Source organism: Neophocaena asiaeorientalis, unplaced genomic scaffold (assembly GCF_003031525.2).
Source record: "Neophocaena asiaeorientalis asiaeorientalis breed wild unplaced genomic scaffold, Neophocaena_asiaeorientalis_V1.1 scaffold332, whole genome shotgun sequence".
NCBI lineage: Eukaryota > Metazoa > Chordata > Mammalia > Artiodactyla > Phocoenidae > Neophocaena > Neophocaena asiaeorientalis.
In genome coordinates, this window is record NW_020173111.1 from 1,917,523 (window position 1) to 1,929,180 (window position 11,658).

At 50.6% G+C, this 11,658-nt stretch overlaps 1 protein-coding gene across 3 annotated transcripts; it reads left to right on the forward strand.

Annotated features, from left to right (window-relative positions):
* The first annotated feature begins 2,509 nt into the window (after positions 1-2,509).
* Positions 2,510-10,823, forward strand: APOL6 (apolipoprotein L6). 3 transcript variants are annotated; one of them, XR_003003055.1, is made up of 5 exons: positions 2,510-2,630; positions 4,657-4,786; positions 7,218-8,043; positions 8,901-9,140; positions 9,417-10,823. XR_003003055.1 is itself a non-coding variant. In XM_024743439.1 (4 exons), the coding sequence occupies exons 2-4, from the start codon at positions 4,704-4,706 to the stop codon at positions 9,015-9,017; spliced, it is 1,026 nt and encodes a 341-aa protein (XP_024599207.1). In that variant the 5' UTR covers positions 2,510-2,630; positions 4,657-4,703; the 3' UTR covers positions 9,018-10,823. The 3 variants fall into 3 exon arrangements, 2 of the variants coding, with proteins under 2 accessions (XP_024599207.1, XP_024599208.1); XM_024743439.1 differs by having other exon boundaries at positions 8,901-10,823; XM_024743440.1 differs by having other exon boundaries at positions 2,520-2,630; positions 4,699-4,786; positions 8,901-10,823.
* The last annotated feature ends 835 nt before the right edge of the window (positions 10,824-11,658 follow it).

Below are 11,658 nucleotides of genomic sequence, written 5' to 3' on the forward strand. Positions count from 1 at the left end.
GAGAGTCAGGACCACAGTCCTGTGTCTCAAATCAATGGGGCCAGCTGTGTTTCAGAGTTTCCAATCTGGGGGATTTTAGGAAAGGTCCAGATATTATATATTACAGTAACATCCCAAGAAGCCCTCTTGTAGTGTAAACCGTAAAGCTGGGTTTTTGTTGTTCTTGTTTGTAATGCAAGTGCCTGACTTAAGCTTTGATCCCTGAGGCATCCTCTACAAAGATGGAGATCTTGAATAAACACATTGCCAGCCCCAGGGTTAAATAAAAAGCCAGCCACCTCCCCTGCTGAGGCTCCTGGGTTTTAGAGATCTTGGTTGATTTTAATCACTGATGATTTGGGTCACTTGTTCCCAAGCTTTAAATTTCCCCTCATCTGTTTTAAATTCACGGATAAAGAGTGAACCCTGGAACACTTAGGGTCCCCACTCTCCACCCCAGTATAAGCAGAACCCCAGGCCCTGCTACTCTCTCTCCCTCTCTCTCTCTTTCCTCCCTTCCCCACCTTGACCCCCTCCCGTACCCCCCATGTGGCCCAGATGTGTCATATCATTCCCAGGTCCTGTAAGTAATAACCTTTTATTTAATTAATTTAAAATTTTTCTTTTATGTAATTTCCAGGTTCTATAAGTCATAAACCCTTATTTACTTTTAAGTTTTCTGATGATTATTGCTGAAGGGTGTCTTGCAATCATGAGAACGTTGGGGGCCAGTCCAACCACAACATTGGTTATTATAAACTGAGAGCAGCCTGGAACACCCTCCTTGGTCAAACACTATGCATATTTCTTCGGGGAAACTTGAATATTCAAATGAAGGGAGATGCATCAAAACTAGACACTTGCACCAGTGCAGGTCAGGTTTTACCACCAAATGAATTATGAAAAAATGTTTCCATTTTCAGAGCCTTTATGAATGTCATTCACAGTTACAGAAAAGAGGTCTTAGGCTTTAAGGTCACCCACCTCGGAGGGTGGATGACAGCAGTCGTGGCAGTGAAGCTGAGCAGGACCCTGTGGGGCTCCTGGGCACGGAAGCCTTTCTTGTTTCTTGTTTGTAGGGAATAGACCCTAACCTCCGTGACCTTCCCTGAGTCCCAAAGGGCAGATTCAAACAGCCGCTAATCAGGGAAGGGAGGGGATGCAGAGACAAGGGGCAGCTAAGAAACAATAGTGCAGCCTCGGGGCAGGGTCCTCAAGGGATACCTATAACAATACCTTTGAGCTCTTCTATAGAACGAAACCCCCCAACAAATAGAAGATGTTCTTCATTCCAGAGAAGATCACAGTTTGATAACCTGGAAGCTCATCAGCAGACCACCAGAGGCCAGATTAAAGGAGTGAAGGCCCTGCGCACGCACGCGCACACCCTGATCCTTATCAGCCCTGCCCTTGAACCACTGCTATAAAACCCCTCACCAGGGCTTCCCTGGTGGCGCAGTGGTTGAGAATCCGCCTGCTGATGCAGGGGAAACAGGTTCGTGCCCCGGTCTGGGAGGATCCCACATGCCGCGGAGCGGCTAGGCCCGTGAGCCATGGCCGCTGAGCCTGCGCGTCCGAAGCCTGTGCTCCGCAACGGGAGAGGCCACAACAGTGAGAGGCCCGCGTACCAGAAAAAAAAAAAAAAACTTCTTACCAAATCCTCCCGGGTTGGGACACACAGTTGGTTTTTTTGTTTGTTTTTTTGCGATACGCGGGCCTCTCACTGTTGTGGCCTCTCCCGTTGCGGAGCACAGGCTTCGGACGCGCAGGCTCAGCGGCCATGGCTCACGGGCCTAGCCGCTCCGCGGCATGTGGGATCCTCCCAGACCGGGGCACGAACCTGTTTCCCCTGCATCAGCAGGCGGATTCTCAACCACTGCGCCACCAGGGAAGCCCCGGGACACACAGTTTTGAGGGGCATAAGTGTCCCCCTTTGCCTGGCAAAACAATAAAGTTATTCTTTTCTACTTCACCCAAAACTCTGTCTCTGAGGTTTGATTCAGCACCGGTGCCCAGAGGCTGAGTTTTCGGCATCAGCAGGGGTGTTGATGCATTTGTTGGGCGTTGCTTCCTCGCAGGACGTTCCCTCGCTTGCTCCGGGGTTCCTCAACATAGCTCTCCCTCACAAGGGCTAGTTTAATAAATACCCATTTAACAGATGGGGAATTGAGGCCAAGGGCAGTTGAGGAACTGGCCCACAGTGACAGCACTCCAGGTGGTCTGCTCGACTTGAGTCCTTGCAGGACGTAACCACCCTCATTCTGCCCCTGGCGCAGCTAGGACCAGGAGAGGAGAGACTCAGGCCTGACTTGGATTCAGCTGTCCACTTAGTTGCACATCTATTAGAGAAAGAAGCAGAAAGGAATGTAAAAGTTCAAGCCATTTCGCGATAAGCGCCAGGGTCTTCCCGAAAGAGCTGCCTTGGGCATTGGCATTTCTGTGCCTGACTCATTGAACCTGGACCCAGTTTTGCAATCAGAGCCTCGGGCCTTTCCCCTAGTGAGAAGAACCAGCTAGAGACTCTGCACTTCGTCTTTGTCTTCCTGCAGCTCAGACGCTCACAGCCCCCTGCTGGACCAGAGGCCTCCGGAGAGGAGAGAGCAGAAGGCCCTCGGAACCTGAGGCCACAGTGAGAGCTTCACTGAGAACAGGTGGGACAGCACACCCAGGAGGAGGGCTGATTTGGGGCCTCTAAAGGACAATGTGCCCAAGGGGTTGGCCACCTGCACTTGGTTTGGGAAAAAGAGCTGTTGTCAGGAACCCCCCAGGGGTTCACATCCCCATCCAGCCAGTTCCTAATGTGAGACTGGGTCTGAAGTTCAGCTTCGTTACTTGATAAATCAGGATAGAAATCTCTCCTTCAGGAGTATTTGAAGTTTAAATAAAAGCATGATTAAGCATATGATTAGACCAACCAAGTTGTGTCTTCCCCTCCATTGGCTGGGGACCCCAGGATCCTAGACAGAGAGAGAGAGAGCCTGGACCCCAGAAAGGAGGAGACGGCATGGGCCAAGGCATTTCTCTAGACGTTCTCTGCAGGACTGGTTTAGGGCTGTCATCTTTGTAGAAAAAATGCTGAATGAGTTGTCTCAAAATTGCAACCTGCAGTGTTTCTTGGGTTGTAGGTTTTTTTAGTGTAGTTTGGGAGTAGGGGGTGTTGGTGATAAAGATTAAGAGGATTATCTCAAAGCTGTGTTTCAGAGTAACCGACTTTTCTGACGCTGGTGGGGTGCGTGAGGGACTTGGTTTGCAGGCAAAGGGGCAGGATACAGTGGAGCTGAAGTCTCCCAAAACCGCAAAGAGAAACTCATAAAAAAAAGCTCTCATATGAGAAAAACATGTCTAATCCTCTCCCATCATTTCCATCCCTCTCCCAACATAACATCCTCTGACATCCACTGAGAGACTGTCAGTAGAGAGGGGATGGGACCTGATGGGACCAAAGGGTTCCCCACTGTCACTATAGCCCTTCATCTGATAAGACTAATATGAAAAATGGGGGAAGTTTTAGGGGGTGCTGGTAAAGAATGGGGCTCCCCCAGGGTTTCTCAGCCTCAGTACCACTGACATTTTGGGCTGGACCATTCTTTGCTATGGGGGCCGTCCTGTGCATTGTAGGGTGTCGAGCATCGCTGGCCTCTACCCACTAGATACCAGTAGCAGTGCCTCCACCGGACCCCTGAATGTCTACAGGCATTACCAATATCCCCCGGGGAGGAAACACACCCCTGATTGAGATCTACCATTCTAGACCTGGCTGGACTCCCACTGGGCTCCCCCACTTACCAAGTGCATGTTTTGTAGTGTATTCCTATAATGAAATACTACATAGCAATCTTTTTTTTTTTTAATTTATTTTTGGCTGCGTTCGGTCTTTGTTGCTGCGCGCGGGCTTCCTCTAGTTGCGGTGAGTGGGGGCAACTCTTCGTTGAGGTGCACGGGCTTCTCATTGCGGTGGCCTCTCTTGTTGCGGAGCACGGGCTCTAGGCACACGGGCTTCAGTAGTTGTGACACACGGGCTCAGTAGTTGTGGCTCGCAGGCTCTAGAGCGCAGGCTCAGTAGTTGCGGCGCAAGGGCTTAGCTGCTCTGCGGCACGTGGGATCTTCCGGGACCAGGGCTCGAACCCGTGTCCCTTGCATTGGCAGGCAGATTCTTAACAACTGCGCCACCAGGGAAGCCCATGGTAAACATTTTTAAAGCTACTGAACGTTTTTAAAACCACGACAACGTGAAAGAATTTCACAGATGTTGTGTGGAGCGAAAGAAACCGAACAAATGACTGAATTGACATGAAGTTCAAGACCAGGCAAACTAATCAATGGTTATGGAAATCAGGATAGTGGTTAAACACCTCCCCCCCCTCCCCGCCCACCACCCCGGACCGGGTGCGGATTGACCGCCAGGGGGTTAAGGGAATCTTCTGTTCTCTATCTTGATCTGGGAGGTGATGACTTGGTGTGTAATGTCAGAATGTACTGAGTTGAGGACTTCCTTTTGAGTACTTATCCTATATAAGCTCCACGTCAACATAAAATGTAAAAACAGCAGTTTGCAAATATTTTGTATGTTGTGTGTTTATTATTATCTTGATCCCGTACCATCTAAAATCCCTCCATACTTGAATTTCATATGGTTTCGTGGCCCCTGCAGTAAACTTGGTTTCTGTTTCCAACCAGAAAATCCTTTGACGTGTGGTGACAGCTCCCATTCTCCCACAGGCAAAATGAATACGGATTTGATGCCACAGAATCTGCTGGACACCCAGGCAGGGAAAGCATTATGCAAGGCTGGTGTCGGTCTGCAAAGGTAAAACCCAGAGCGCTTTTTCCTTGGGGAAAGGGCTACTTCTGCAGAAACGTTTAGGCATCCTCATGACACGCGGCAAACGTGTTCCAAGGGCATCAGCCATAAAGTATGCCCTGCCCTCCAACTGGTCTCTGTTACGTATATATGTCTCCCAGGGGAAAAAATATTCCACCGGCTACATTAAATCTTTTGGAGCACAAGTCAAGTTCTTGTCGGGTACATGACATTGGGTAATAGGACTCTGAGGCCAGAAATTGCCCCTTCGGGCCTCACCTCTCTGAGGTTCATGTATCACCAAAAAGGCCCTTTAGTGTTACCGCATTCATGAATTTAAGCCCAAGTGTCCATTCATCAGCAGATATCACCAGCCCAATATGGACAATCAACAAATGTCTGCTGAGGGAATTAGGTGTCACAGAGCTCAATTGCAATTTTCACTGTGTCAGGAGGCATCATTACCTAATGCAGGATGCATTTAGTTTAATTTAAAAACACAAGAAGGGAATTCCCTGGCGATCCAGTGGTTAGGACTCGGTGCTCTCACTGCTGGGGCCCTGAGTTTGATCCCTGGTCGGGGAACAAAGATCCCACAAAACACACACACACACACACACACACACACACACACACACACACACACACGAAGCCAAGCTCCTGTTAGCTACCAACCACGTGAAAGACAAAACTTCACAGTGAATGCAAAGTGGCGTTATGGATCTTTTTTTTTCCTTTGGAATTTTATTTTATTTATTTATTTTTACAGCAGGTTCTTATTAGTTATCTCTTTTATACATAGTAGTGTATATATGTCAATCCCAATCTCCCAGTTCATCCCACCACCACCACCCCACTTTCTCCCCGCGCTGTCGACCTTTGCAGGTACAAATCTCTCTGTTGTTTCTCTTCGTCCCTGCAAACCTGAGGAAGCAGAGAGATCAGGGTGGGCTGCATGGTGGCGTCTGTGAAGCTGGGGGTCTCTCAGCAGGGTTACCCTCCCTGCTGCCATCCGCCCCATCCCCACTGCAAGTCCCGGGGTACTTTTTGCTCTGTCAACTGATTTACGGCTACTGGTTAACTGACAACTGGGCCTAAATTAATTACTTCATAAACACTAAAGGCTTCCTTGGTAGTATATTTGGTTTCTAACCTTTTCCATTGAGGAACTGTGTGTGTGTGTGTGTGTGTGTGTGTGTGTGTGTGTGTGTGTGAAGAGAGATTAAAAGGCATGTGTATATATACCTCAGTGAGGAATTCCTCACATCAACTGTCCCGATGAGAGGACGGGCTGGAGCTCTGAGTCCCCATTCAAAGCTGCATGTCAACCTCACACCTTCCTTTGGGTGAGAGCCCTGCCCAGCTCTGGGCTTCTGTTCCCTCCACAGAAAAGTAAAATAGGAAGCTTAGATCTTCCCTAGGGCTCCTTCCAGCTCTGACACCCTCCTGTGGGCAGGGAATCTGTGTTATCACCAGGCCTCTTCAGCTTGCCCTGAAGGCAATGCACCCGGGAAAGTTCCTGAAGGAGAGGGCTTTGTTCTCCCCCGAGACTGCTGTCCCATGAAAGCCACACTCAGCTGGGCTGGCAAAAATCCCTCAGGACTGCCTACTGTGAGAAGACGGGGGAAGGGGCTGGGTCCTTTTGTCCCTGATTTCTCCCGTGAAGAACCAGTTCTGCTGGAGAGAGCAAGGAGAGCCGGCCAAGTGCCAAGGAGAACATTCAGAGCTTTAGCAGTCATTTCTCTCAGCCCTCTCACTGTGCAACTCCAGAGGCACAGCAGAGCACCGAATTCAAGTTCATCAAAGTGGAGACTTCCCCAGCCCTCCAATGGTTAAGACTCTGCGCTTCCACTACAGGGGGCAAGGGTTAGATCCCTGGGCAGGGAACTAAGATCCCACAAGCTGAAAAAAAACCAAGGTCATCAAAGTGGGGGATGCATTATACAATATGGCGCCTCTTCCCTCTCACTCACCTCTACGCGTTCAGGACTCCCAACCTCCGGCCCAACAGCCGGACTCTGCTTCCTCCTGTTTTTCCCAGCCCTCTCCCTCCTGGCGATTCGTCCCAGGTTCCTTATCTTGACTTGGGTCCTTGCATTTCCCACTGCCCCTCCTCGTGACAGTTCCCATAGCCTCTTTGAACAAGGTTGAAAAAGTCTCTCAGCACTAATCCACCTCTTCCATCTCTTGGCCAGGGCTACGTTTCTCCCATTTCCCTCCAGATCCCCCTCTTATGTGCTCTCTTCAGGGAACCAGCAGCTCCCAGCAATGCTCTGGGACTTTTCACAGTTGAGTTAGAGGTAACAGAGATGCTAGGAAGACGCAGGGAGGATTGAAAGTCTGGAGGGGCAAGAACATCCAGAAACCACATGGGCTTGACTACGAATTTGGCTTTCCCGTCCGGGAGACTGAACGTCTTTATTTCACTCATCCACAGGGACGAAGATGACATTCTTCCATATGAAGATGTGGAGTGGCAAGATAGTGACCTGTCAGCTGAAGAAAGAATATTTTTGGAAGAGTTTCCCATCCGGAAAGGGGAGCTGGAAGTGGGCATCAGAAAGCTCCATACCCTTGCAGACCACGTCGACACAACCCACAGAACGCTCACCAAGACCAGCATAGTGGCCAATTCCATCGCTGTGGTCTCAGAAGTCATGAGCATCCTGGGCTTGGTCCTCGCTCCGGCAGTAGCAGGAGGAAGCCTGATACTCTCCGCTGCTGGTAGAGTTTTGGGGAAAGCAGGGGAGGTCACCAGCATCTTGACCAACGTTCTGGAACGCTTTCACAGTCAAGAAGCCCAAGCTTATGTCGGTAGCCTGGTGCCCACCCGTGCCCAAGAGGTCAGGAGAGCTGGGGCAGCCTATGTCGTGGCTGCCGGAAAGGTGGTCCAGGATTGTGAAAGCACCGTCAAGGATATCCGGAAGAGCATCCGTGCCTTTCAGATAGCCAGGGCCAACCCGCGCCTGGCCACTGCTGCCAAGAATCTCCTGACCACTGGCCAAGTCTCAGCCCGGAGGAGCAGGCAGGTGCAAAGGGCTTTTGAAGGTACCACGCTGGTGATGAAAGCAAAGGCTCGCTTGCTGGGGACGGCAGTGGCTGGCTTCTCCCTCAGCGTGGGCTTGGCCTCCCTCCTGAAGGACTGGAAACAGCTGAAGGAGGGAACAAAATCAGAGCTTGCGGAAGAGCTAAGGGCGCAGGCTTGGGAGCTGGAAAGGAAGCTGACAGAATTCACCCAGTGCTATGAGAGCCTGCAGCAGAAGGTGAGGCTGTGGTTTCCCTCGTGGGTGGGGCTGGAGGAGGGGGAAGCTTTAACTGGCGCTTATGGGCACCAGGGTTTATGGGAAGGGTGATGAGGAAGCCAGTGTGTGTGTGTGCCGTTTGCATGGATGTTCCCGAGGACATGGGTGTCTGGTGGCCCTGAGGGTCCAAACGGTATCGTGTTCATCTTGGAGATAGTGGCGCCAGTCCTGGGGAGACCTGGTCATGCCTTCTGTCTCTCCCTCGGTGCTCCTTGAGGTCCATGTGCCGGGCAGAGGGTCTTGCCAGTTGTACAGAACAGGACACTGAGCCACAGGGAGTGTTATGGACTGAAACGTGTCCCCCTAACATTTATACGTAGAATCCCTAAGCCCCAAGGTGACTTTTTGGAGATGGGGGTTTGGGGAGGTGATTTGGGTTGAATGAGTTTGTAGGGGTGGTGCCATAATCCTAGGGGACTGGTGTCCTCATAAGAGGAGGAGGAAACACACAGGGCTCTCTCTTTCTCTGCCTGCACCGGCACAGAGGAAAGGCCCTGTGAGGACAAAGCAAGAAGGCAGCTGTCTGCAAGCCAGGGAGAGTCCTCACCGGGAACTCGATTGGCCAGCACCTGGATCTGAGGCTTGCAGCCTCCAGAGCTATGAGAAAATACATTTTTGCTGTTTCATCCCCCAGACTGTGGTGTTCATAAGCGAGCTTATGCAACTTGCCAAATGCTTGCAACTATGTGGAGGGAGAGTCAGGATGACAGCCCGGGAGCCTGACCTCTGAGCCCGGGCCCGGATCTCCACGCCATGCTGCATGGGAGCCTTCTGTAGCTTTCCTTTGATTGGTGTGTGTGTGTGTGTGTGTTTTCCAGAAACTCTCCCAAGAAAAAAAGCCTGTGAGCTCGTCTTCGGAAGGAACCGTGGGGACTGTACCTCTGCCACCAGGGAAAGCAGGATCCCAGGGGACAGGAGAGGATGAAGACAACTGAGCCCAGGGGTCTCTGAGTGGAAGAAAAGGGGACCACGGCGGTGGTGGGGCGAGGTTGGCAGAGGCAATGCCTGGAGACTCAGCAGCTGACAGGTCTACGAGGGTGTTGAGGGCGCTGTCAGTGGTGAGTGTCACACTGTAAGGTAAGGGAGGTCAGCCTGTCGCATCCCTCCCTCCTTCATGTGTGTAACTCATTTCCTGGACCCCTTCACCGCCCCTGCTCCCTCCCTTGCATGCAGAGTCAGCCCATGTGAAACGTGTATTATTTGACCCCAGGCTCTGTATTAAGTGCTGACACCAGACAGAAGGGCTCTGGGAATGAAGGGTATGCTGGGTTCTCTCTTTTGTATCAACTCAGCTTGTGTTGGCCCTCTGTCCTCCCCCTCCCCGACCTGGGCAGTAATCGCTGGAGGAGATCCTGGGTTTGCACATAAAAGGATGTCACCGCAACCTGCTCAGCCGGATTCCCATCAGGAAGGAGCCCCTCCATCCTCGCCACAACAGAAGTTCTTGGGCTCCTCAAGGCACAGGAACCTGTAGGAACTCTCCTGGCTTCCCCGTTCACCCATCTTACACCTATTTTTTTCTTTCCTATGTTTCAGCTGCTATTTTAAAAGTAGTGTCTGGACATTCAATACAACTTTTTAAAATTCAGGAAAGTAAAGAATAGGGGGAAAGGGGCTTCCCTGGTGGCGCAGTGGTTGAGAGTCCGCCTGCCGATGCAGGGGACACGGGTTCGTGCCCCGGTCCGGGAGGATCCCACATGCCGCGGAGCGGCTGGGCCCGTGAGCCATGGCCGCTGAGCCTGCGCGTCCGGAGCCTGTGCTCCGCAACGGGAGAGGCCACAACAGTGAGAGGGTGCTGGTATTTTGGTGGAGAATTTTGTTTCTGTGCTTTTCTTGCTTTGGCCATTACTGCCTGCTGGGGACCCTCTCTCAAGGCTGCATTGTAGAGTAGATTTTTTTTCTGTAACTCACTGAGTTTTCTTTCTCTTGCATTCTCAACTCCCTCATTTGCCTACAGATCTATAACTTTCCATTTTGTTGTTTTCACTTAGCAATATTTTCTACGCTTCCATGTTTCACAGAGTTTTTATAGACATTACTTTTCCATGTTGCAAAATATTCTCTTGACTGTACCTACAACGCTTTAATTAGACATATATTAGTCATCATTTTGTTAAGTGGCCAAAGCCAATTCAAACCGGCATATGAAAAAGGGAGGAATTTATTGGCTCATGTACTTAAAAAGCTTAGGGGAACAGTGGGCTTCAGGTGTGTGTGGATCCAGAGGATGAAAATGATGTCATCAAGCATCTGTCTTTCCATTTCTCAGACAGACTTCCGCCACATTCAGGCACCGTGGCCTCAGCACCTCCAGGTGTGGCTGCTGCTAGCTGGGGGACTCCCACATGGAAAGGGGAGGGGCAAAAGTCCAGGGACCCACTCTGACTGGTCAGGACTGGGTCATGTGCCTTTGCTGGTGCTGGTTTCTAGGATGGGCTATGGGAACTCTCTTATGATCTAGGGGTTTTAAGTAGTCACCCCAGGCCGTGTGGTTCCTGCTTTTGTTGCTGTTGTAATATTTTCATGAGCATAACAGTAAGTAAACAGCTTTCGCCCCATTTAATATTGTTCTTTTAGTGTGAGTGAGCATCCTTAAAGTTCCGAATAAACATTGTCAATAATAATACCTGCACAGGGACTTCCCTGGTGGTCCAGTGGTTAAGAATCTGCCTTCCAACGCAGGGGACGCAGGTTTGATCCCTGGTCAGGGAACTAAGATCCCACATGCCATGGGGCAACTAAGCCTACACGCTGCAACTACTGAGCCCGTGGGCTCTGGAGCCCACGTGCCACAACTAGAGAAGCCTGCACGCCGCAACAAAGAGCCCACTCGCCACAGTGAAAGATCCCGCATGCCGCAATGAAGATCCAATGCAGCCAAATAAATAGATATTCTTTTTAAATTAACAAATAAAAAAAATAATACCTGCACAAAATACGTAGTCATGAAGCGTGGGGTTTTGTTTGTTTTGTGGAAAGTTTCGAAGAAAAAAAGAAAAGAAGGAATCAGAATGGAAACTCAAGACTCATCTCTGACACTTATTTGCCTGGTCCCATTTCTGAGTTTTGGTTTCTTCAGCCACGAAATAAGTGTAGCCTGAACAAAATCCAGGACTCCTTCTGGGTGCAGATTTGCAGCCCCAGGCTCACAGCAACCTGGGAGAAAATACCCTTGACAGAAACGTGAAGGATCCTTACTAATGCTCTGAGCCAGCACCAGAGGGGGTGGGAGAGGCTCGGCTTTCCCTTGTCACCTGCTTCTCTGGTTCCCAGATTCTTCCACAGGGGCAGAAGCTTCCGGAAAAAAGACTTTCCTCTTGCCCCCTCTCTCTGGCCCATACTTCCTGCCTCACAGCCCAAGCAGCTCCTCTGCTCTCTTCCTCCCTGAAATGCCTTCAGCACCCAGCTGCTTCCCCATCAGGATCTACTTCCTGGAAGCATGCCCTTCTAGGTCACCGGAATTCTGGTGAACAAACACCTTCCCCTCATTTCATCTCCCCACTAGTTAAGTCTTCGCCCTCCTGGCCAAGAGAAGCCCATCAACTCCCCGTGTTACTCAGGGCAACCCCACACCCA